We start from the raw sequence: 26,934 nt of genomic DNA, 5'->3' as shown, positions 1-26,934 counted from the left end.
CCCTGCATTTCCCCCCCCCCCCCCCCCCCCCCAATTTATTTATTTTTAACAATGTTGGGTTGACCTTCCCTCATTGTTCTTTAGAGAAATTGTGCCTCATTTTTTGAATACTCATCTTTTGGGGTTCTTCCCATGGCTGAGAGGCTGCTGTAGAGATCCTCTTCCTTATCCCCTCAATACACTGTACCAAGTGAAAACACCTCCCAGTGCATAAAAATCATCCTAAAAATTGTGCCTCACTTCAGGAGGGCAACTAACTTTAAAATGCATGTATCCAGGTGGAAGGAAGGCTTGTGAGCACAGGTGAGGCTCTTGCCAAAGCCAACAAGTAACAAGGGACATCAAGCACTGACCCACCTTTACCAGCAGACGGATAATGTTGTGTTTCAACCCACAGTCAACGGCTACAACTTTAATTGGATTCCCTCTGCCATAAATCTTGACTTCCTACAAAAAGACAGACCATGTTGTAAATGACAGATCATGTCCTCAAAACACAGAGAAGATGGGCAGCAGAATAACTTTCCACCAATGTACAGCAACTGGTACTTAATTTATGTGGAAATCTCCAGGAATACTGCAGATATTAGTGCTTCCTTTATCTTTCTGTGAAAGTAGAAGTTACAATGCTGTTTTATATACTGTTGATTACAGTGATACCTTAGGTTTTAGGGGGTTTTGTTCTGTTTTGGTGTGGAGCTTTTAGCTTTATATCAAGTGTTACTAGGATCTTTCCACAGGGTGGTGAAGACAAAACAATTCTATTCTAGCTGGAGACTCAAGGAAAATCTCTTCAAACTTCAGGCCCAAAGCTTAAGCAACGTGAAAAGAGGAGGGTGGGCAAGCAAGCAAGGAGGATACAACTTCATAATTTGAAGCTATTAATTGGACAGTTAATTCCTATATGCAAATGGACTAAAACTTATAAAAATGTGAGATCTCATGACCAAGCCCTCTTTTGCTTCCATTTGGGAGCTATCCAGGCAGAGTGTGCCAGGGTGTGGCCTTTGAAGGCAATTCAATAAAAATCCACTTTATTCCTCTTAACTCTGTCTAGCCTCTGTTCCAGCTCCTTGAGGCATCAACAGCAATAATGCAATTCCCAAGCAATCACTCATTTCCATAGCTCATGACAAGCTTTTTTGCTGTGTGTCACCTCATTAGCAGTGAGGCAAAAAGGCAGTTCTCACAGCTTACTGCAGCCCAAGAGAAATAGGCCAGACACCCAGTGAGAGATTCTCAGCTGAAGTGCAGTCATCCTACTGATGCCACTGGAGCAAAGCTACAGATCCATCACATGAAACACCACACCAGCCCTCCAGTCCCAGTCAGACCAAAGCCCAGCACAGCTGGGGACAGCTGTGAGTTGTCACCGTGATATTTTCTGAAAAATCCTCTTTGCCCAGGATACTTTTCCTGGGAAGCTGAGAAGCCTGAGAGGAAAATGAAAACAATAATTATCTCATTTTGCTGCTCCTGTGTTTTGCTGCTTTGGAATGTGGTCTGGAGATTGTTTATCCAACAGGTGTTATTTCATTGGTTTCATGTGAATTGTTTTTACTTAATGACCAATCACGGTCCTGCCATGTCGGACTCTGAGGAGTCAGTCATGATTTTTCTTTATCATTCTTGTTAAGCCTTCGGTCTATATCTTTTCTCTAATTCTTTAATATAGTTTAGTATCGTATTCTTTGATATTATATAATATCATAAAATGATAAATTAGCCTTCTAAGAACATGGAGTCAGATTCAATCATTCCTCCTTCGTCCCGGGGACCCCAGAAACTACCACAGTGAGTGGCCTTCTGTGCACAATGGCACTACAGACCAGGCCAGGCCTGTCACCATGAGTGTTTGTAAGGACCTGGCAGTTTTATCTCACCACTTCTCCTCTTCCAGCTGCTGTTCCTTAACCCACTGCACAAAATAAATTGCCACCAGTCCCAAATCTGGACCGTCATGCTTTGTGCACCCAGTTATCTACTGGTCACAGCCAGAATGGGAGAAAGTGAAGTCAAACCAATGTAAGTTATGTGGCCTTGGTACTGTGCCATTGTCAGACAGCTCTAGCACTAATGTAGAGTTATTTATGGATAGCTTCTTTCTGAAGCTTGTTGAATTATTTTACTTGCTACGTGACTGGAGGTAGCAGTTATTGATGTTATTCATCAATAAGCACATAAGGCTGCCTCCTTCCTCATAAAAACAAACTCTGTGCTTACCTTCAGTTACACTCAGCTTCTGAAAGCTGATATTGACAAATGTATTTTGCCCAAAGTGGCTTCTCTTGGGCATCATGGAAAAAACAAGTTGTTTTCCCCCTCTTTTACACTAAGTACTTCCCTTTTAATCAGCTTCCCTGGTATCTGTATTTCACATCTGAACCTCCTTATGAAAAGATTCTAAAATCCGTGTCCAATACGGCTGATGAAGGGTGATAAACTGAATTTTTTAAAAGGAGAAATATGGCCAGCCAGAAGGAAAGACATCCCCTCAGCAGATAATTCAAGATGAAGTTTGTTAGCAGAATATTGCAACTCTTCCCCATGTGTTACCCTAACTCAGTTCTTGTCTGAACTTTTATCTTTGCAGAGATTGAAATGCAGAGGTTTCTAGTGATGCCTTAGGATTCAGCTTTTATATTTTTCAGATCCTGTACTGCTTTAGTGTATAACTCTAAAACTCCATAGCCTGTCAGCTACTGTTCTCCTGTTTTATTCAGACAAAACAATTCCTCTCTAGGACTGTAACTCAAGGACACCTTACTGCCTCAGGCCCTGAAAAGCACAAATAAAAGTGAGTTGTGGGGGAGCAAACTGGGGGTAAATTACTTCATTACCTGAAGCTGTAATTGGAGGATTACCCCCTGATATGCAAATGGACCAAACTAATATCTGTATGAAAAACTCATGACCACAAGGCTTCAAAGCTGCCACACATGAATCCCCAGTAATCCCTACTCCATTCCTGAGGATGTGACTCAGTCTGAGCCAGCAGTGTTAATACAGAATGGAGGATTTTGTATGGGAACACACCTTGTGGCTCACATTACATAATCAGATGGCAAAGTATCCTGCAATCCTTTTACAGAATGAGTAGAACCTGGGTCCTGTTAGATCACTTCAGGCTTCTGCTAGGAAGCCATGCCTGACAACATCAATGGTACCTTCACAGTTACTGATACACAGGTGGGTTCAAGTTCCAGCAGCCCATAGTGGAACTGTATCACTGCACAGGGATTTTATGGGTCCTCTACCTGCTGTCCTTCAAGCTTCTGCATGGTGGGGTTCAAAAATCCCAAGAACATTAAGGTGTTCAAGTCTCAAAGAAACTAGTTTAGTGTCCTGTGTCAGAGACCCCTAAGAAAAACTCACTGTCCTTTTCAAAAGGGGCTTTTGAAGATCCCTCAATTTCTCACAATACCCATACTTCAAAAAATAACGAAATATCATGAAGCAAAGACCTCCTTCAAAGGTTCTCTTTAGCAGTTCTCATGAACAGAGGGAGTTGTGGGGCAATGCTACTTCAAGTACTTTAATTGACTTTACTTTCAAAATTCCTTCTGCTCAAATTAATTAGCTGTGATATGTTACAACATTTCCTTCAGCAGCAAGATTGATTTTAGACGTTGCTATCTCCACAATCCACTTGTCACACTCTGTCCTGCAAAGACCTGACCTCTCCCCTGCATCTGGCTAAGAAACTAGACTGGGAGCTGGATCAGGGAGCTGTTAAAACACATTCTTTCCAAAGCCAGAGAATTTCTCTTCCCTGTTCACAGCACAGCCCATAAAAAATTGTTCCAGTCTGAAAGGATTATGTGGGAGGGCTGCAAACCAGTGGTTAAGGAGAGTAAAAGCTCCTACTGGTACTAGTGCTGAGAACAAAAGCAGTGCATGGACCTGCATGTGTGGAGAGATGCGACCTTTTAGCTTGGACTGGTTACCTATCTCTCATCTGCTCTGTTACCCTGATGATCACTTGCACCAAAAAAAGTCTCCAACAAGAGTGCTTGCAGAACAGTGGCAGCTTTCCACCCTCCTTGCCCTGGGTAGACAATGTTAGCAAGCACAGTCTATATCACTAGCATTTAATCAAGGTGGCGGGGCGGGGCAGGATATAATAAGAAAATCAATCACTCCTAGTGTACCATAGATAAACAGATTCCAGATCATACTGTATGCTGATTTCCATGAAAATCACCATTTGGCAGCAGATGAATTATCATGTCCAGTACTTACCAACATTAAACAGCTTACCTCATTTACAGCTTTATATGTGAAGTTGTTTGTTAAGCCTATAAAATGAAGTTATAACAAGACCACCAAAGTGCTCTTAATCTTATTGTATCTCCCTTTAAGAAGCTATTTTTCAGCATCTTTACAGTAATTCTGTCTTAGTAATTGCAGAGTTTAGCATCAGCAATTTTACCTGTTTCTGAGATACTGACACAAAATGGCTCCACCTACACCTTGCAATCCTAGATCACAACCTTAGTAAGCAATTGCCACCCTTCTGTGTAGCACCAAGGCCCTGACTCAAAACACAGTGGAGGTGCTGGCATGAGCTGGGGAGATTCCCAAGGTGAGATGTGCAAGGCAGCCTTTGTATTTCAGTGGCATCCCAGGGTGCCAGTTACTACTGTAGATCCAAGCCTGGATGGAGAGTGCTTCAAACTCCCCCTTGCCCACTGACCATTCTGTTCAGGACTGCTTCTTACCCAACCATGAACACACTGGCTTGTGTGCAGAACAGTACACAAGCAACTATTTGCAGAGCTCTTCCAGAGCCTCACTGATATAGAAGGAACTGCAAACACCATAGCAAGCATGGAATTTGCAAAAGGGACTCATACACTCAGTTCTCACTTCTTAATGGGATTAAGCATCCAGGGCATTCCTTATCCCCCAGTTAAATCCCCAAAGGGGCCACAATTTAAGACATTGGGACTTGCATTGGTACAAGAATAGTTACTCTTTTTTAATATGGGCCTGGTTTCCTACGTCCCTGTCACAGCACGTGTCACAGTTGAAACAACCACAATACACAGAGTATCTCCACACAATTTCAGAAGGCTTCAACACCTCACCACTTCAGAAGGCTGCAAGCATCTGCCCTTCTTGTTCTTCAGCCCAGCCTTTTATCCCCTCCTGTTGATGCCCTGCCCCTGTGTGCCCTCTGCTCCCTTTGGTGGTTGCTCAGTGCCCCGGGCACTCCATGGCTCGTTACCTTCAATGTCATTCACCTGTCCTGCACAGCTGTAGCTCATTGGGGATGAGGCTCAGCCCCACTCCCAGTCACCACAAACTGTGTGCCTGCACATCCCCATGATTTCTAACATTCTTCTCAGCTTGCAGTTGAACACAGTCTGCATGCCCAGCTACCAAAGTAAAAACTTCACTGCAGTCTGCAGATCCATGGGCACAGCAGCTAATTCCAGTAATATTAGATATAGGGTATGCCTAATGTGGTCCAGTTTTGACATCTAGAAATCTCTTCTGGAATCACCCTAACAAAATTACACCTCAACACAAATTATCAAATGGTATTGTGATGTTTCCTAAAATATTTTTAAGGAAAGCAACCATTCTTTTTATTAATTCTTTTTATGTTTGAAAAAATCCACTATATACCAGGTCTAACTGTATCCCCAATATTTCTCTGTCTTTATAACACACAATCCTCTGATCAGAGTGTGGTTCAGACCACATTCAGCTCAACACAAACCATTTTTTATCTCCAACACTACACCTAAGGAGCCACAGAGATATTGAGAAAACAGTCCATCAAAGGTCTAGAACAGTGCATGGTTTAAAAAACGTCTCCAAATTGTTTAGAAAAACTGGTTGATCCCCAGAGCAAATGAGGAGCAGTTACTACCTGGAGTGTACAGCCCTAATACTGTGGAAGAATTGCTCACCTTTGTTGAAACTTCTGCAATTAAGTTTTGCTTATTTGGGTCTACAAACTCCACAGGTTGACCTTCAAATTCAATCTTCCCAAGTACTGTGCCCTGTGGAAATACACCAGAAAAAAATAAAGCATGAGCAAAGCTGTGAACACTGGGACGAGGTGTTGACAGGCCCAGCAACCAGAACAGCTGTTTACATATGGGGTTTCGGCAGTTTATACCCATTTTTAGCATTTTCAGAAGTTTATGAGCCTTCCTTGGTATAAAAAAAATCTGTTTAAACCCCTTCCTTCAGGGGAGAGACATTATCAGCAGTAATATTTGTTAATAGGCAGTCTGGCAAGCTGTGTTGTGACATGAAATTGAGTTGTGTTTCAAGAAGATCGGAATTCAGATCCCCTCATAACTGTCATGTAGATCTGGGAGTTACCCACAAAGCAGTTGGAAGATTTTTTAGTTTTGGAAACCCACTGTGAGGTTTTCAGCTGCCTCCTGTGGACAGCTACAAGGCAGCAGAACTGGTGTAAGGCAAAGCTATGTAGGAGGCAGGTCAGCCCAGCTGTTTTCTGAGTAAGCTGTTAAAAATAAAAATCAACTCTAGCAAGCTCTACTCTGTGTTACCACCTGGCAGAAGCTAGGACACTCTTGTTCTGCCAGCAGCATATCCTTCTTCTCATTGAAGTTCTCAGTGGAAAAAGAATCCCTGCTTTGGCTTTGCCCCACTCCTGAACTAAGTGGGATTAATCTAGGGTTAACCTCTTCTCAACATGGGAACAAAGTGTCCATTACAGAACTTTTCAAGGATGGAAGGGGAAAGTAAAACAGAGAAGGTCAATGTTTTGTGGTAAATTTATCACATCCCACTTGCATGATCAAACATGTTAAACTCAGCTTGCTCTGTGGATATTACACCAGTATTCACACTGGGATTGCTCCTTGCATTTAGTGATTCTCCTTTCAGATACTTCCCTGGCTTGCCATATCTGAAGTATCCTTGCCATTTCTCTAGGGCAAGCAACAGCCAATATCTTGCACTGCCATGCACACTAATAAAGGCAAGTTTTAAGGAAAGAGTTTTGCCCCTGACAGTGGCTGACATCCTCTGTCTTCTTTCTTACACCAAAAGCTGCTCCAAGCTGCTTTACATGAATCATCATCTTCAGCAAGTCCTGTTCTTGGAAATGAGGGTCCTGAGTGGTGCTTGAGAGCCATGGTTCTGAGTGCCACCATGCAGTGAGTTCCATAAATGCTGATGACAAAGCTCTTAAAGCCTTTGTTCTCAGCAAAATAGTGCCCTGCATTTACTTTCAGTCCACTTTAACAAGTCATTGCTTATTCCTGCATTTATCATAAGGAGGCCCTGTTCTCACTCCCAGTTTTTATAGAGATAGAGTGAAATACTAAGTAGGATTTTTTTCAACCTGAGAGAACTGGGGGAAGAAGTGACATTATGCACTTTTATAAAAGCCATACACCAATACCACTCAAAGTCATGGTATAATGGGACTCACTACCATACACTGCTAAGTTACAGGACAAATATTCAAAATATTAACTTTGGATAAAAGGAATGGTGATCTACATTGTCTTAAGAAAGCAGAAAATATATTGCCATTTTCTATTGTATTAAATTCTACTTGTGTGCTATCTGTAAGATCAGGACAATGCCAAATCTTCCTAATAGAATTCATTTCTACATATATTCTTTTATTCAAGCTGGGCCATTCCTGTTTTGTTCTGTGGAATGAAAGGGGGCATAGGGTTGGGTTGCAGACTGAAAATTGATCACCTAGAGAAAAGAGCAGCTTCAAATAACCCATTAGAAAATAAGAGCCTCCAAGGCAAATTTACATTCAGACTGCCTTTGATCACCATTTCAGCCAGTGTGAAGTGTACTTTCACATTAACCTTCACTCCATAACATAATCCTACCCGTGACCTTCAATTGTCAGCTCTTAGAAAACAGAGAAAAGTAATGACTATTGAAAATAATAGCAGGCTTCAGCCAAAGAAAACCAAGTTAGGAATACATATTGAATTACTGTAGGCATTCCTCTGTCTCAGAGGGGCAGGACAACTTCCACTGACCAAAGGTGCCACTGTCTGTGAACGAATATCCACAATACCTCACAGACTTGTGGCTCTCTTTGACTGTTCCTGAGTTGTGTTTGATACTACCACCTCTTAGGTCTGACACTACCTGAGGCCTTTCATTTACACCATCTTGTGCTGGATCACTTGTGCAGGACAGGAAGCCCAGAGCAGAGCCAGGGAGAGGGGGCTCCTTGGGATCAGAGCATTGCCCAGCAGCACTGAAGCCATTGGAAGAGCACATGGATCTGAGCAGCATCTGAAGTCAAAGCAGCCCAGCAGTACCATTTTTACTCTATGTTTGGAAAGGACCCAGCATTAGCAAGGTTAATGCAACTGGATCAAGGGAAGCAGATCATACCTTGTCACGAATTACTTTGGACAACATTCTGGTATCAATCCCATACAGTGCAGGCACCTGAAGAAAACCCAAGGAAAAGTTAGAGAGCAAGCAGCTAAAAAAATGGAAAGAAGACAGCAGCCAGATCACTTTTATGAGAACATGTCACAGAATCATAGAACAGTGGTTTGGCAGACACCTTAATGCTCATCTCTTTACCACCCCCTGCCATGGGCAGGGACACCTTCCACTAGACCAGGCTGCTCACAGCCCCATCCAGCCTGGCCTTGTGTTAGGAGCTCAGGCTCTCAGCAGCAGTCTTACCAAAGCTGCCTCACTGCAGCTCTTCACTTCTTCTCCCTATTCCCTCTCATAAATAGCTGAGATGTTCAAATCTAGCTTCTGCTCCAAAAAGCACAAAATAAAGAGCTCATCTTTCCATCCAGGTCAGTTCTCATCATGCTGTTACATCTAGATTGCTCACCTGTTCTTCTTGCAACCACTCTCCCAGGCTCCTAGTAGCTTGCCAGTGGCTGTACTCATTGCTGTAATCCTGCACCAGTAAACCTGAAACCTGTAGAGACAAGAATCATCATTTTGCACTGCAGGTTCACCTTTGTACTTACCCCGTACCTTCAGTTTGCACTATTCATTCACCAAAAACTTCAGGTTAGCTCATGACTGTATCTGGGCATTTTGACCAGGAAATCCATAGAAGAATGTGCCTTGGTAACCAAAGTTGCAAATTGCACTGAGCTGACAAAACACTTCTTGTCAAAAGAAAGAAGATGGAAATTTAAGACAAGACAAAATGGTTTATTTTTATTTTTTTTAATAAGAAAACTTTTCACTTTTAAGTAACCTTTCATTTCAAAAGTCAGCTCCATTTTCTAATGGAGTTAGTGTATAAAACAGTTATTTCACCTCAGAACAGATACTTCCAGAAGGCACATGGCTTAGTACAGATATCAAGATGGAGTATTTTTTGCCACCACTCCTCCACAGGACAATATCCAGAAGGAGAAAAAGAAAGGTTGAATATCACTAATTTCTTCTATGAGGGAGCCAGTCAACTCTTAAACACTTAGGCTGCTGGGCACAAGCCTTTGATCAGCACTGCTTCTCTCCCACTATTACCTTGATCCCATCAGACTCCAGAAATCTCCTGAGGCCCATTTCATCCAAAGCAGCCGTGTCAGGCACTCCACCATTCCCAACTATGGGGTTAGCCAAGGTAAGAATCTGTCCTTTGTAGCTGGGATCTGTCAAGGCTTCAGTGCATCTAGGTGAAGAAACAGTAGAAGAAAAGTACATTGGTCTGAAGTCAAAAGGAACACAAAAGAACCACTGAAAACAAGACAGGTCTGAATTCCCATATGACAAAAAGACAGAAATGGTATTAATGTGAAGATATTCCCAGAATAAAAGCAAACACATCTGTGAATATGCTCTGACTTTGCCATTTGTGGTTAAACATTTGACATGGAGAACAAGGAAAGACTTCGGCTTCTCACGTATCATTTAAGGAAAGCAAGAAGCTATCAACAAACTCAGAGTCCTTTGATTTAACATGAGAAACAAGTACAGGAAGGGCAGGGAGATCTCAGTCCTGCACAGAGCATCACTGATAACAGCTTGGCCTGGCCTTTCCCTGGGCAGTGCTTTGCCCTACCTGTGCTGAAAGAGCTTTCCCCTCTCAGTGGCAGCAGAAGGCTCCAACTGAAAAGCCAGCAGACAACAGAGCTGTTTGCCCAGGCTTTGTCCCTTCCACACTCTGGAGCTTGTCTTTTTGGGATGTTCAGGATTATAACTGCTCTTTTTGTGGAGAAGGACATAGACAAGTCCTTGGGATTCCTCATCACTACTCTGGGTCCTTCTCTGCCACCTGCTCTGTCACCAACCCTGCCATGGTCCCACTTCTGTAGCTTCTCCCAGCAGAGGCCTGGCATCTCTTCTAGCAATCTCCATGTTCCCAGCCACAGAACACCATTCACTTCACCTGAACAGATTCCTAAGTGCTTGGAAGCTGGGTTGTGTATCCCTGAAGAAGGCAAGTTGAAGACAGTGCTTAGGGATTCAGCACTGCACCCCTGCTCACACGGCCCCAGAGCATGTCCTATCATTAGCGCAAGCAGAAGCCTGGCAGTTTGTTAAGCACCTGCCTGAATGCCCTTCTCAGCAAGGACAGATCTAAAAGCTGGATCTAAAACAGTGGAACATTCTTCTGCAGCAGAGGACCAAACCTAGGATTCCACAAAGTATCATCATCTCTGCACCTAGTAGATCCAGTCCCACTTTCAACCACATATAGAGGGATAGGGTAAATGTTGGTCTATACGCTCCTGTTCTTCAGCTCCAAATTAACAGACTCTCCCTCACTTTCTCCCTTCTTCTGTAGCATACTGTTGCAAATATCCCTTAAACAATTATTGTCTTTCAACCCAAAACCAGCTGCAATTTAGCAACAGATGAAGTTATCCCCACAAATATTGAGCCAAATGCATAAAGACACTTCAGGATGAATCTGCCCCATACACAATATAATAAATTATTGTCATTATTGTTTAAACAATACTAATTGGTAACTCCAGCCATCTACCAGATATCAGCAAGGCACAAGAGACATTTTTATGGAACACCAGACTTACTGCCAGAAGATTAATTGTCAAACATTGAGAAACTCGTCACAAAAGCAGGACTGGCTGCTGGCAGATATAGACAGCACAGCACACCAGCCAGCTCTGAGAAATGACAGGTTGAATAAACAATGGCCAGGAAATATTTTCAGGTAAGCCTCTCCTGATATTCAAATCTATATTTGCAGCTGCAGGTAATCAACCACACAAAGTGCAGTGTGATCCCAAAAGTGCAGTAGGTACCAGGCACATGGCACGTGCATGCTGGGCATTGTTCTCTCCTTCCAAGCTAATTGGTTATACCTCCAAAAGACTACTTGTTACTGACAAAGCTAATGTCATTAACCTTTGTACGTCATTTGTGATCAGCAAACAAGGACAGAGGGCCCTTGGTCTGGGTGGGGTGTGCAGGCAGAGCTCAGACAATGCCCTTTAAGCAGGAACAATGCTGTGTGGAGCACAGAGGGGCAGATGGAAACACCAGCTCCAAATGTGCTGCAAGGTCCAATCCTTGCTGTGCCTGCCCAAAGGTCTGCCTGATTTCAGTAAACTCCTGTCAACCCATTCTCTCACTAGAATATCATGGAAAACACACATTGATTAGAGATAAACACCTTTACAGAGCCATTTCAGACATGGGACATTTTATGGGTTGTAACTCTTCTTTCTTAATTGCAAATCTCATCTTTTTGCTCCTATGCCAAACATAAGACTGCAACAGTAGGTTTTGGGTTTTTTCAGCAAATGCTTCTGAAAAGTTCATCCTCTTGCTTTTCTATCAAAAATTCAACATTTCACCCCTAAGAGTGCTCTTGGCCTTCTAGTCCAGAGTAATATGTCAACATTTCATCAAGCTTCAGCTACTTCAGGCCTGAGAGCTGTATGCACATAAAGGGCTTTGCCTCCTATTTTTATAACATGAATCAGAATGTGTGGGTCCACGTGAGGAGACAGGGTGCAGAGCAGCCTATTAATCACCCCAGACAGAGCCCATGCTGACCCCACTCAGCACCCAGAAACACCCACTTCACAGAAAGCAGGTCTGAGGCTTATCAGCACCCCTGCACTCACCTCTAGCTCCCTATCGTGACAAACTGCTGCATGCCCCAGCAGCCTGGGCACCTCCTTCACCCTGGCACAGCCTTTTCCTGTGTCAGGGAGAAAGGACAGCTGGGTTCCTCTGGATACACAGATCTGTGAGCAGGAGCAGGAGGTACAGCTACAGGGTTCCTTTCAATGGACAGCAACCCCTGGACTGGTAGGGGAATCTACCACCTTTATGTTCTGGAACCATGCTGCAAACTCCTGCCTTCCATTTTTCTGAATCAATCAAGGTCATGTTCTGTATAAGGGGCTCTGAAGATTCTACCTTACATTTTGAATGTTTTCTCCATGCCCATATGCTGCCCAGCACAGAAGAGATCCCTGTCACAGCATCCTCTCCAAATGATTAGACAATGAACAAACACAACTTCTACTGCCACAGTAACATGTGGAGAGGAAATTAATCCTTCAGGTCCTCCTTGAGTTTTGTGATGTGCCAAGATTTATGGCCCATAATCTATCAATGAGAAGAGAACTCTGGTGCCCTCCATCATTCTGATCTATATTAAACAGTGGCTTGTTGGCAGGTATATTAACACAGCCAGTAATTAGTGCTGTCAAAATGCTTAAATAATTGTCTCCTAACGCAAAACTCTGCAAACTGATTCCCCTCTGCAGCAATTTAACATTCTCACCAATGGTATTATTTTAAAACTCAACCTGTGAGTACTGAGATCTCCAAAGGAGAGCATAATTTGGGGAACACAAAGCAGATGAGGTAAGACAGCTATGAATGACTGCAGAAGAAGCTCAAGCATCAACAACTTCAGAGATGTCTTAAATCCCCAAGAACATGTCCCTGTCCTTACCAAAAGCCCCATTCCTCTGGCCAGATTCCCTCTGCTTAAGCAGTCCAACAAAAGCACTGGCAGAATTTGGCTGCCAACCCAAGTCAGCCATAGGCTTCTACCACTCAAGAGGACAGAAAATCATGCTAGGTGAGGCATGAATCTGATCCTGCCCTTCAGCTGGAAAGGCACAGAATGCAAAAGCATCCTTACCTGTGGTATGAGCCAACAAATTAGATAAGAGATGGGTCATAAAGGTGACCAACCTGGGGCTTAAAAATTTTGCACTCAGAAGCCAAGTTCCATTACCAAGAAGGCTGCAGATGCTTCAAATCTCTACAGTTGATCTGGGCACTGGAGGGAGAACAGACAGCTCCTCTGCTCTGACTCAGCAATTCAGTAGGAATTGAATGTATGTATCTCATGTCATCATTAGACCAGCCTTTAAAGGTGCTTATCACCACAAATGCTTTGGCACAAGGGGTCTGCCTGAGACATCTTCTTTCATTCTCTCTCTGTACCTCTGGACTACAATGTAGCCTCATATAGAAAACTGCCTACTTGGATCAGGACCCTACAAGCTTGGAAAAATCAGCTTTCACACTTCAACAAGCTTCCAGAGAAGTATTGATGCTTATATGCCATTTGCTGTTGCCTTACCCAGACAGCCCCGTGTTGAACACGACTTCCCCTGCTGTGGAGGATGGATAGCCAAAAGAATAGCCCTTCATCTTCATCCCATCTTCCAGCACCAAGTTTGCTGTCTGCACCTAGAGAAAGGCACATGAAGAGACTCAAACACAAGAGGAAAGGCTTGAAGTTTATACAGGTAGCACCTAGGATACCTGCCTTTCATGCCTAGCACTGTAAGTATTCCTGCCCTTCTCCCACTCCCAGCTGCCAAGACACTACCTCTTTTACCAGTCTGATGCCTTTTTTCTTTCTAACTCTTAAGAAACATTGCTATCCTAATGAGCTGCAAACCTCACTGCAAGCAGAGCATGTGCTGCTGTTACTGTGGGATCACCCTTCCCTATGCCTTAGTTCATTTTTTCCACGTATGACATCTTGCAATTTACCAACATCATAACCCTGCAGGGAAAGGATCACTTGCCTCCTCAGTGTTTGCTCAAGGCCTGCTGCTGACTCTGCTGGCTCTCATCCAGCTCTGACCTTTGATAGGTGCTTAACTTCTGGTGCAACCATATAGCAATGCCACTAAAAATAGGTGTGTGCTTAGTTGAACTGGTGTCACAGACAGCAAAATTCAAAATAACAGTCTCTTCTGCTGTAGGACACTAGACCAGAGGAACTCATGGATCAGATGGACACTCATGGTCTCAGTTACCTCAGGGATAAGCATAAATTGTCCCAGAAGAAGCAGCTATGAAAGAAGCTGCTCTGGAAGAGGTATGGTTTCCTAGAGGAAACCATAGTTCTTCCAGAGAGGGTTCAGCAGAACTGAGTCCCCACTAACTGAGGGATCCCTGACAGGTTTCATCACCATTTTACAGCCAAGGCAAGTGGGACAGAGTGAGTTTTACAGATGTCCTTAAGGGATTCATTATCACAACTGGGTCTTTGCACATATCAGACTAAATGTACCACCCTCTTTGGCCCCATTTGGAAAGTAAACCTTTCTTATCCTGTCCAGGTGCTGGATGGGAAACCACCAGAGAACTCCAACTTCTAATAAATAAATAAATAATGACTACATGCACAGCAGAAATGACAGAATGAGTTGGGAGAGTCCCTCAGACAGCAGGATCATTGGTGATATACAGAGCAAGAGAAAGAGTAAGCAAAGCTGTAAATAAATTTGCCAATGAATTCCTGGCTTAAAAGAATTTGGACAATGAACTTTCAGGACCCTGATAAACCTCCACTCCTGGAAGGCAAGCACAGCTGTTTCCTAGGCACAGGCTGAGTGACCTCCAATGCAAAAATCCCAGTGGTCTGTGCCACAAGAGATGTGCCAAGCATGTCCACAGGAAGCAGCTCTCACTGTGATTTAGCTTCATATTGGTTTCTTTTACAGAACTATTCCTCTTACTGGGATTTTTAAAAGAAAAATCAAGATCAATTCACTGCAGAAAAGAGCTGGAGAGCTGCTTTCCATTAGCTGTAAATCAGATGAACAATCACAGCAAGGAGAAATTTCATTTTTGGTATTGAACATTTTGTAACCATCATGCCAAACATTCATTTAGAGCCCCTCAGCAGTTACAAATACCACACAGATCAATTACTAATGTACTGCAAAATACACTAAAAATCAAAGTGCCTTGCCAAGTAATTGAATTCTGTGCATCTGGGATGCTTTTAGCCTTGCCATTTTTTCCTCATTAATGTCAAACACCCAGTCATTCTCCAAATATTTAGCCATAACTTTTGGAACCTTCCCACACCATTGGACAGTTTAGTCAGCAACACCAACATCTCCTCCCTCCCCAGTTATAAACAGAATTTTTGTGGCTAAATCCCCTAGGTTTAGACCAAATTAAAATGACAGGGTGGTGGGCTCCCTAATCTCCCTGTGCCCCTCACTGCAGAGAACTGCCAGACACTCAAAGCACAGCACAGAGGTGGTGTGGGTGCCTCCAGCTGGACTTTGGACAGGACCTCTGCCCTTTGGGAAGCCTGGTGAAAGCCCAACCTGCTCTGCCCACATGGAACACTGATTGCTGGATTCAGTTTCTCCCAGCCTTGGTGTTAAAGGCTGGATCCCTTTCCCTGCAGGCCACAGTTTGGAGTCCACACAAACAGCAGCTCCAAGTGTGTCCCATCACTGGGCACACCTTGGGGCAGTTGCCTGAATTGTGGTCCTGCCACCAACCCTGGCAGAATCCTTCAGGAAATAAAGTCCACAATGGTGGAATGACCAGAAAAAATTGAGATTTATCCAAGTGCTGAAGGCCAAACTCCAGAGCAATCACTGTGAGCTTCAGAGCCACACCCTCACTAAAGTACTTGGCAGGGATCTGCATGGCCTTCCTCCCACCACTGCCCACCTCCCTTCTAAACCAGACAGCACAGAAATCATTTCTGTTCAACAGAAGCCCTTATTACACTAGTAGAGCCCCTACACAGTGTTCAAGTAATGCAGAAAAATGTCCCTGAGCAACCATAACCTGCCTGCAAGTTCAGCTATAGCAGGGGATAGATGTTCAAGTGTTTCCCTCCCTTCCTTGATTTATTATTCTTAATTAAGTGGTTGGTTCATTGAGCATTCTCAAAGCAATTTTTCTTGCTTACAATTCCAGTGGAGGTGTTACCATATCCCTAAGCTGCCAGCCTACCTTGTTTTTTCAGTTTTGTTTTTAAGGTGAAAAGTGATTTACAGGCTACAGAGAAAGCCTGTTGGCTCAATCAGGGATCAGTTGGGAGACATAGTTACTTTTAAAAGAAGAACAAGGAAGAAATAAACAACCCCCCAGAGCTTCCATGAGGTCCTTTTGTCTTCACCCTTCTCAAAAGCATCCCCACATAGCCTCAGATAAATCTCTGTTGTAATCTCAACTGAATTGTTTCTACCACACCCCCTCAATGTAAGATGTGCCATTTGCAATCTGATTTCTTCTACCTACACATCAGCAGCTTCACCTTTAGCAGAGGGCCCTGTGCTCTAGGAAGGCTGCAGAACTCTTCAAGAGCTTTGAGGATGAAGATGGCTAACAGGAAGGGTCATGCTGATGTCACACTGATAGATTTTGTGTATTTTGTCAAAGCAGCTTGAAGAGTCAACTAGTTCAGGTCCCACATCACACATCAGGTAAAGAAAGCACTTTATAAGTTAAAAGAAAAACAAACCTAAACCCAGAAAGAAAGCAGATGAAATTAGTTCCAGTTAGTTCCCTGCTGGAGCAGCCCTTCCCATCTAAAAAGTGGATGATAAAGATCTGCAAAATCTCAGAAGATCTACAGCACAACTTCTCTGCCACATTTCTTGGCTCACATCTGGCTGGCTACAGAACAGCTGGCATATCAGAAGCATAGAAGAGCCCAAAAGCTCCAAGATTCCTTTTACAATAAAAAGCTGGTGCCAGGACTGATCTACATTTCAGTCTCCCAAGACCAAATAGCCAACAACAAAGGAGTGATTTTCTCTTTGATAGAAACTGATTCTTACTGTTCTTATGAGTACTATGCCATCACAGGCTGGAAATCTACCTGGCCATGGCTAACAGTCAAGACTTTCTTTGCCAACCCTGTGTATAACTATCTGTATCTATCTGATTTTGCTCTGGCACATTTGTTTCTGGCTAACACTGGGAGAAGAAGACAGGGCAAGAAAAAAGAATGAGTCAAGGTGAGTTAAGATGAGTCAAGGTGAGTGTCTGCTTAGGATGTTTTCAGGGGAGAAGCACTGGATTAATGCCTTTATCATTCAAGACAAAGCCAAAGAAAAGCCACACAGGTACCGTGGTAGAGAAGTCACAGTTCCTACAACTTGAACTCTTGTCAAGGCTGTTCACAACAATGCCACAAGTATTTGTCCATCACAAAACTCAAAGGAGAAGGGTGAACCAAGCCAGATGAGGTACCTAGCACAAGTCACTAAGGAGCATGGAAATGAGCACCCCTTTTTCTCCCCCACAGTAGCAGTTCACTAAGTTCCCCCCATCTATATAGGAATGGGCCCCATTTTCCATCCCCTTCATCTCCAAAACGAGGACTGGAGTACCTTGTGACTCATCTTTAGCTTCCTCACCCACCTCTCTCCTTGAAGTCATTGTCCCATTTCTTTCCACCTGCCTCAAATACATTTGAAGAGTCCTTTTGCAGTAATCTGAAATCGTTTCTAAAGCCAGCACTTTACAAAATTTTCCTCATCTCCATCTCATTTCTGACCACATTTTTAGCTCATTCCTGGTGGTTTTTACAGCTCTCCCAAACCTCTCCTTACACAGCCAGCTGTACTGTTACAAGCCACCTCTTTATTGCTCATACTACCTTCACATGACCATTTAACAACATTGGCCTCAGAAGAGCATTAAACAGTAAGAGCTTCAGCCAGCAGTCTCTCTGCCTATTCCTGAATTTTAAACAAGCTTGATTAACCTGAAACCAGTGATGCTAAACATCCCTACTGAGAGCCCTGAGGGGTCTCTGGTCTGCTCCCTACCCCTCTTTCACTCATGGATGCCCACCTCTTCTTTAGAATGGAAGAATGGGATATAATAGGGAAATATGGACCTGTGAGTCCCCACATCTAACACTACTCACCTACAATGGTGTTTCCCCACACAGGGTGAGTTTAAACTGGACAGAATACAGACTTGGGAGAAGCATTATTAGGCATTCTTCTAAAACTACCACCTCATGCTGTGTAATACTTAATTTATACACAGGTTAGATGTTCTCATTGTATTTTGTTATGTTTCCTAAAACACCCCAGCAAGAAAAAACAATTAAAGGCAACTAAATGCTCATTTAAGCCTGCAATAATGGAAGAATGAGACCATTACCTAATACTGCCATTAGTCCACACATAATCACGCATCATAGAATGTCCTGAGTTGGAAAGGATCCACAAGGCTCATCAAGTTCATCCAACTCCTGCCCTGCACAGGGAAACCCCAAGAATCCCACCATGTGCCTGAGAGTATTGTCCAAATGTTCCTTTAACTCCAGCATGCTTAGTTGCATTTCAATCTTTCCTTAAATTACTCAAAAATACCCATTACCTCTAGGGCTGGTTGGAACACCAAACCCAGCCACAGGTCACCGCTTGGTCACTTGCCTCTCAACTAGACTTAACTTCCACACTCTAATGCAAAGAAACTGGGAACTCACATGCTGAAGGAAGGTGTATAAGCAGGAACACTTCTTGCCTCATCCTGAATTCTTCTGCAGAGGAATTTTTGTTTTAAAAGTATCATAGAATGGTTTGGATTGGAAGGGACCTTAAAGATCACTGTGTTCCAATCCTTTGCCATGAGCAGAGACACATTCCACTGGAATGTTGCTCAGAGCCCTGTCTAACCTGGCCTTGATCACCTCCAGGGATGTGGCAGCCACACCTTCTCTGTGCAGCCTGTTTCCAGTGCCTCACCACCTTTGCAGTAAAGAATTGATTGCTAATATCTAATCTAAACATTTTCTGTCAGTTTGAATGCATTCCCACTTTGTTCTTCAAGTAACAGATCTGTTGCAAGGAGCTCAGAGAACTCCTGAAAAATGAGTGCTGTGGTACAGGTAAGAGAAACCACAGACCTCAGTGGACAGAACCAATACTGATCAGCCCTGCAGACCACCTGCCAGGTAAGGCAGCACCTGCAGTCCAAGTTTCTCTACGCTCTTCCCTACCACTCTCTGAAACACCACTCCCCCAGTTACTAATTCTATTGCACTGTTCATTCAACATACCACTTGTGCAAAAGTGCCTTTTCAATGCAAAGTGCATGCTGACAGAACTCACCCAGCACTTCAGTGCTACAGAACTCCCACAGAAAATCCCATTTCACCCATTCACTCCAGCTCCTGTAGCAAAGAGCACTAGAAAGCTGGGGAAATCAACTGAGCGGTCCAGCCCCTGTAAATCAAGAGTTGATACACTGATGCATTCACAAGAGTTGTCTACCACTCCAGTTAACCTCAGAGCCACTGTAGTTTCTAATACACTGAAAATGGATTCTGTATGGATTCAATAGGATTAATAACATGCCTCAAGTGATGCACAATTTTAAATATTCAGCCAATTCATTCTCATATGGACTGAAACATCTGCTCTGTTAACTATCAGTCCTGTAGAAGGGTGAGGTGTTTCTAAAGAAAACACCATATAATAATTAACTGAAACCTTGAACTTACACCTTTAGGTGTAACTTACCCTATAACTTCCATCCCAGACTAGACAAAAAGTGTGTTTGCTTAGCTAATATGACCATTTAGCCAAGCAACCCCCTTGCTTAGGGCTCAGACAAATTTCCTCTGGTTCATGTCTCTAGGTAAGCCCTGTTATCTGCAGCAAGTTATCTCTGCATGCCAAACACATCTATTAAACAACAGCAGTTCACTGTTACCTTGATGCTCAACAGTCTGGTACCTGTCCTTGAGAAACTCCAGTGATCAGCAGACACATTGCAAAACTTCAATCTGCCTTTCAAAATCTTCACCACTTTGCAAGCTGTCAAAATTCTTGTCATCTTGAAAGCCGCTGATGGGTAACTAAAGTTTAAAGCGCAGAAGAGAAAACAAAAATCTGCTTGTATGGATTTCTTCAAGATTTGGTGCTGACAATATACTCCTGTAGATCACAGGGGAAGAGCACAGAGGCACAGCAGGAGCACTGAAGTGACTGTACAGCACTGCCCTCCACCTCCCATTTATTCTGCCATTAAAAGTCCCAGGTGCAGCCCCACCTCCTCCCACCCCTCCTCAGAGGGTGCTTGCTTAGGCACCCTTGCAACACTTCTCCTCAGACTGGTCTCTGAGCACTGTCACAGGCGTTTTAACACCACCTGGAAGACAGCAAAGCCTGAAAGAGAAATCACCCCAAGAATACAAGAGCATGTAGTGGCAGGACAAGGGGGAGTGGGTTCAAACTGAAAGAGAGCAGGTTTGGATTAAATATTAGGAAGGAATTATTCCCTGTGTGGGTGGGGAGTCCCTGGCACAGATTGCCCAGAGAAGCTGTGGCTGCCCCATCCCTGGAAGTGTCCAAGGCCAGGTTGGAGCAACCTGGGATAGTGGAAGGTGCCCCTGCCCGTGGCAGGGGGTGGCACTGGATGATTTTCAACATCCCATTCCAACTCAAACCATTCCATGATTCTGAACAACACAGGGGCCAGGCTGTGCACAGTGTGGTTCTGAGAGCTCCCAACGCGGGGTCTGCGCGCTGGCTGTGGGACAGCCTGTGGCTGCTACAAGGATGTGAAGCAGGAAGACCAAATCCCATGGAAAGATGAAATCTTTATTCTGTGGTTGGAGAGCAGGCACTAGCACAGGTTCCAAAGTAGTGTCTGTCCTCAAATTAATGAAAAATAAATTTTTTCACAAAAAGAAAAAAAAAGGTTGCAAAAGAAGAACATCTTTTGCAAACAAACAAAAATAAACAAATGCAGGGGATGGAAAATGATTTTGTTAGCTCTTCCTCCATTTGCTTCTCTCTAGTCTGTAGTGATCCAGAAGCCAAAGCCATACTTGTAAGTGACTGGACTGCAAAAACCTATACTTTGAACAAGAAAGGTCATCTTAATATCCAAACACATGTGAGCTCTCACATGCAGAGCTTTCTTCCAAAGTCACATTTCACATTACGCTGGCTTTAAACTGTCATGAGTGTAATACACAGCACTTGGAAGGTTACTTGTTATGGCAGTACTGAACAGGCAATTCCACACTCCATTTTACTCTCTGCCAAAATCAGTGAGTGACTTTGGGCCCTGGGATACATGTTTGAACCAGAATCAAACCATGCTGACAGTTTCAGCACCCTAACTGCTAATTCCTGACTTCCTTCTTCCACCATGGCAGCTGCAGTGAGGCTGCACCATGAAGCTGATGGATCCACATAAAACCTCACCCCTTCCTTCTACCAGGAGACCATTCATGAACACAGGACATAAGGAATCAGAGAAAATGGACCATGCCTTTTGGCAGAGTGGCACCTTGCAGGTGCAAACAGCTGCATAACCACATACACCCTGTGTTCAGTGTTTCAGGGATCTGCTGTGCACATACACACCTAATGTGGCAGCTGTCTGTTAAGGATTAATTGCTATATGGGTGAACCACAGGCAAAAAAATAGTTTCCTTTATCACCTACAGAGCAAGGATTTTCCACTGACTACTGCTTTATATTTGACCCTGCTGTCTTCCCTATTTTATTATCAGAATTGATTAAGCCCACCTCAGACCTTCTGAGTTGAAGAAGGTTATACCTCCAGTATGAGAGTCTTAAAGCCCCCACCATGATGAAGGAATTTCCCTCTGCCCAAACCAGGAGAAAACATCCAAGCTATTTGTCTCACTGCCAACATGCTAAAAAGAAAGGTCACAAACTATTGACACCTTAAGGTCAGAAAATTTATAATGTATTCCAGCCCTGGAAAACCTATTAACACACAAACAAACCTTCCATGATTTGGATAGATTTTAAGTATGCTTTTTGCTGAACATAAAGACCAGAAAAGGCAGAATCACTAAGAGATGGAATCAATAAGTAAAAAGAAAAACCAACCACAGAATAGTGGAAAAAGAGCAGAGACCCATGGTTTTATGAAAATGCAACCACCACTCTGCCTAAGTTTAGAACTTGCCAGCCAGGACATGACTTCCAATTGTAGCACCCCCACAGAAAGTTTGGGCAGGGGCTCTGGAGGAAGAGTGGCAATCAGAGAAATCAGGAATAGCAGAAGATTCACTCAGACAAGAACAATTCAGGTACTGGGAGAGAAAGGTGGGAAATTGCAATTCTGGCTTACAGAAAGGCAGAATATGAAACCTTTTGCTTCATATTCAGTAACACTTGTACAGAGAGGGGGACTGGGAGAAGGAGAGCAAAATGCTCAGTAAAATTAGGAAGCTTTTGTTACTATTTACAAGTGGAAAACCCCAGAAACAAAATTCATTACACAGCCCCACTGGACTACAAAAATGAAACAAAATCAGTGGTCTATGGCTTTGCAAATCTCCAAGGACAAGACTTTCAAAGAATGGCAAGTACCTACATTTTCAGAGGTTTAAAACAAAGTGCTTGAGCTTAAGAAGAGAAGTGTTCAGAGGAGATGGGGCCCTGCTTAGATGCCCCAGAAGTGGTGCCCCAAAATGGGAGCACCTAAAGCCCTTTGTCACAGCTGGGAAGCTCTGCTTTAAGCAACCAAGCTAAGCAGGATTTTTCATTTTCAAGTTTTCTGTAAAAAGCACAAGATAGTCCTAGTCTTGCTTGAGAGACAAGAGATCAAGGCTAATTTGTGACCATGTTGGGCCAGATTCACATCAGTGCAAGTCCCAAGTAATTGCCTTCAGCTGAGTGGAGCTTCAAGTGGCATAAGTCTCTCCTGGATTGGGACAAATGTAACAAGCAGCCCACATGAATTGATTGGACTCTATTTCTTATGGGTGAAACCAGAGAAAAGCTTTTTTCCTTCCATATGTCCTTCAGATACTTTTGGAAATCTCTCCTGCCATATGTCAGACTGTGTCTAATAGCTGACCACCCTGTCTTGTCTCCACTAAATTACATTTGAAAAATATTGACTGAAAAAGCAGAATAGTTGAAAGTTCCAGCAAAATTGCAATGCTCTGCCACCACTGGGAAGACAAATATTCTTCTCCACCTCTACACCTCATACAAAACCCTTCAAGGTGATTTTGAAACCCTTTCTTCCATTTCAAGGCAAGCTCCACTTGCTTCCCAAGGAACTTATAATGAAGAGTTTTGAAAGCACCTGAAAAATATTGAGATTTCCCCTATATTTCCTAATCAGGTGTTAGTTTATCAAGAGACATCACTGCAGAACTAGGTAGCAATTTTTTATCAAACCCTATTACCTCAGAGACAATAACTTATTTTTTCTGCAGTATGTAGTGGGGGAATAAACAAAGTTCTCTTGTTCACATGCAAATGAACTAACAGCATCCAGACATCCTCCATCTCCCAGTCCTCCCTCCTGGATTGCTGCAGGAGAGAAAGCTGCTTTGATCCAGTCTCAGATCAAATGAAGCATTTCAAGAAAACCCTACAATGTTTGGAAAATGGCAAAGCAACACAAGCTGAGAATTTCAAAACTAAGACTGATCTTCACCTGTGTACGTAGCGAGAAACTGAAAGGAATAAGAACCAAGTACAAGTCTTATCCCTCAGCTCTCCTGAATTCTGTTATTTAAAGCCACAGCCAGAACATGGGTTTTTTTTTTCCATGGAATTTATTCTGTTTTAGAGTGATGCCTCAGGTTTTAGTTTTTCTATTTTTCAGATTCTGTGCTGCTTTAATGCGTGGGTCTGAGCTTCATATTAGGGGATGGTGAGCTCTCTTCAGAGTAGGGAGACAAAACAATTCCTTCTCTAGCTGGGGACCAAGGACAAATGATCCAAATCTCAGGCCCAAGAGCACAAACAATATGAACTGAAGAGAGAAAAACAAGGATGGGACTGTAATTGGACAATTAACTCCAATATGCAAATGGACCAGAACTTATAAAAGTGACAGACCCCGTGACCTGCTGTCCATTTTGTGACCATTTTGGTTCATCTTGGGTGCAGCCCTGGCTGGGCTCTTGTGCTGCCCAAGGTGGATCCATTGAGGCCTTTTAATAAATCCCTGCTTTATTCTTTAACTCTGTCTAGCTTCTGTTCTAGGTCAGCCTTGACAAGGCCTCAAGAGGAGGTCTGGAGAAAAGGGTATTTTAAATTTTAACAGGAGAGGTTCTTAGCAGACCTTCAGATTCAGGTGCTGCTTTTTGGTTCAGACTTACTAACTCACATGATTGTGCCAGGAATGATTCAATATAAACTCAGATGATTTTTTTTTTTTTTTTTTTAGATGGAAACAATTCCAAGTGACAAGGCAAAACCAGCAACTAAGAAGGGACTGCTCCTAGCTGCTCACTGTACTCTTGCTTGCAGCTTGTTTTCCATCCAGCTCAGTGCCTCCTGGAGATACAAAGTGTTAGTCCTCTTCAGTCCCAAGTCCTTTCTACCCCTGAGATCTGGCTTTTTTCTCTTAGTTTCCTTCCACAGTTTTTCTGCATGAGTATCAGTCTCCCAGCTCTTTGTGTGACCCCACTCCATGGGTCCTGAGAGCTGCTGTCCCTTGAGCACACTTCACAGGACAGAAGCCAAGAAACAGCAAGAATCCTACAAAACCTTAACTATTTCCTGCAGAAGGCAATAATCCATATGAAAACCAGTATGAAATCTCTTTTTAACAGCACAATTTAAACCTTATTCCTAGGCCCCAAACTTGCAGCCCTCATTTGTAGAAAACAAGTGTTTCCGGGTAAAGAAGAGCACACAAACCTGAGCCCTGAGCCAATATAAATTTATCAAAAACAGGACATGCAAACTTCATGTTGGTGAGGGCCTGAGAAACAAAATTCCAAAATTCAGGCTGTCCTCCTCGTGATCTTTGGCTAACAAAGGCTCTGACTAAAGAAAACATGGACACATTCATAGCTAGGGATGGAAAACACAGTGCCTATAACTCAGAACATCTTCCTAGTTCCTAAACAACTTTTTTGTTTGGGAGTCCAAACCAACAGAAAAGTATAAAGAAACATTTTCAATTGAGTGGCTCAAAATCTGATTTTATTAAGTATTGCAAGTAGTTATTTTCACTACTACAGAACATATTTTAAGAGAGATACTATTTTTCCTCTTCTAAATGAAAAAAATTCCTTCTGTTTGGCTTCTTTTTTAAACAAACCAAACTTTCCAAAACAAACCCAAAATGAAGTTTCAGTTAGCACAATAAGTGAAGAGTTTCATTTTGATATTTTAATTGAAATGTCAAAAAGCATCAGAATCAAACTGAGATGCCGTGTCATTTTCCTTCAAAAACATTAGTTCAGTCTAGCTGACAGCCAAGAGCAATTCAGCTCTGTGAGGTAAATAGTTTGCTCTGGAAACAGACCCTCATGCCCTATTCACAGTTTCATAAAATGAAAGAAACATGCCTCAAAACAACCAAAGTATCCAGGGATGGTAGCAAATCCCACAGGAATTCAGGATACAAAAGTGTTCACAGTCAACAGGCTCTGTGACAGTTTCAATTAACATCCTCTATGATAGTTTTAAAAGCTAATAAAGTATTTTCATTTTGTAAGGAAAATAATGTAACAACATCATTGAAAATCTCAATGCCATGTGAAAGAGCTTTCTGAAAAAAATAGCAAATTTCTTACTAATTCTGAATTGCCTAACTTGGCACATCCCTTCTCTTCCAAATTTTGTCTTTATGCAAAAATCAAGACAGCATTTTGATTAGTAAAGGAAGTTTATAACATGCTTGACAATAACTATTCCACATTAGAGAAAATCTATTTTCAAGGAGATTACACTTTTTATTAAGGCTTGAACAGCCCAGAGTACACTCCTCTGTCTGGGAAGAGAGCCTATGCTTCACCCAAACTTGACAAAGATAAGGCTCTTATCTTCAGCAAGAGAAAAAGAATCAACATCTTGAAAACGGGTCAGATTTCATTGCAGCTGAGATTAGCAGCTCCTCTTAGATCAGCTGACTTGGAAGAAACAGAGAAAACCCTTGCAGTGTCTGGAAATGACTGACATTACTCCAACAGGTCGATTTCAGAAAGTCCTTAGCCAGCAAAAGGCCAGAGCTGGCAGAAGAGCGCTGCTGGAGGGTGATAAGGATAACCCAAAGTGCAGTTTGCTCCCAGAGCCACAAGGAGCACCACGCCTCGGACACAACTCTTATTTCCGTTGTGATGCCACCAAGGGAGACTGCTGCCAGGAATCTCAGAGATACCAGAAGGTGCCTGCAGTGTTTGACTGCAGGCTGGAGCCAAACTCCATTTGCTGGAAGATGTTTGGAGGAAGCAATATTTCTCATTCCCTGACATTTTCTGAAAAGACATTTTTCCAAACAGGGGCCAGGATTGGCAGTCATCCTTTTTCCCCTGTGATTCTAGAGGCTCAGACATTTCACTGGCTTGTTACTGTGGATCATTTAAAAGGCCAAACTGGCTTTAGGAAAAGGCTTACACAAATCCAGTCTCCCCCATGCTACACATTCTTCACAGAGTCTAAGAATAACATGATTTTACAATGCAAGATTAGCTACATTTGCCCAAGATTCCTGTTACACTTGCTTCCTTCTGCAGAAGCCCTGTCATGGGTGAATATGTGATAGGTAATCATACCCCAGTGTGTTTGGTGTATGAAAGAAAAACAAAATTGACTTGCTGTTGATTATATTATAAATACATAGACTTTTATCTAAGATGAAAGCTAGAATATACAGTCCCCAAGCTGCTAATTTATGCATATAACTCTTTATGTGCATTTGCACAGGCACATACAGTGTTCATTGGACAGTTTTGTCTTTTTTCTTTGACTTGACTGTCATCCTTTCCCCAGTTAATAATTTCACTAAAAT

At 42.9% G+C, this 26,934-nt stretch overlaps 1 protein-coding gene across 1 annotated transcript in view; it reads right to left on the bottom strand.

Annotated features, from left to right (window-relative positions):
- CPS1 (carbamoyl-phosphate synthase 1) overlaps window positions 1-26,934 on the bottom strand; it is a 114,976-nt gene that overhangs the window by 75,529 nt on the left and 12,513 nt on the right. The window contains exons 3-9 of the mRNA XM_041487729.1: window positions 19,897-20,041; window positions 13,532-13,641; window positions 9,481-9,625; window positions 8,828-8,917; window positions 8,365-8,421; window positions 5,922-6,014; window positions 358-447 (exon numbers count right to left, since the gene is read on the bottom strand). Coding sequence (XP_041343663.1) covers window positions 358-447; window positions 5,922-6,014; window positions 8,365-8,421; window positions 8,828-8,917; window positions 9,481-9,625; window positions 13,532-13,641; window positions 19,897-20,041 — 730 coding nt within the window. The remainder of the gene's footprint in view (window positions 1-357; window positions 448-5,921; window positions 6,015-8,364; window positions 8,422-8,827; window positions 8,918-9,480; window positions 9,626-13,531; window positions 13,642-19,896; window positions 20,042-26,934) is intronic.

This window comes from Pyrgilauda ruficollis, unplaced genomic scaffold (assembly GCF_017590135.1).
Source record: "Pyrgilauda ruficollis isolate IOZ18807 unplaced genomic scaffold, ASM1759013v1 scaffold83, whole genome shotgun sequence".
Taxonomy (NCBI): Eukaryota; Metazoa; Chordata; class Aves; order Passeriformes; family Passeridae; genus Pyrgilauda; species Pyrgilauda ruficollis.
The sequence above is the reverse complement of the archived record's forward strand: the minus strand, read 5'-3'. Positions and strand labels throughout refer to the sequence as shown.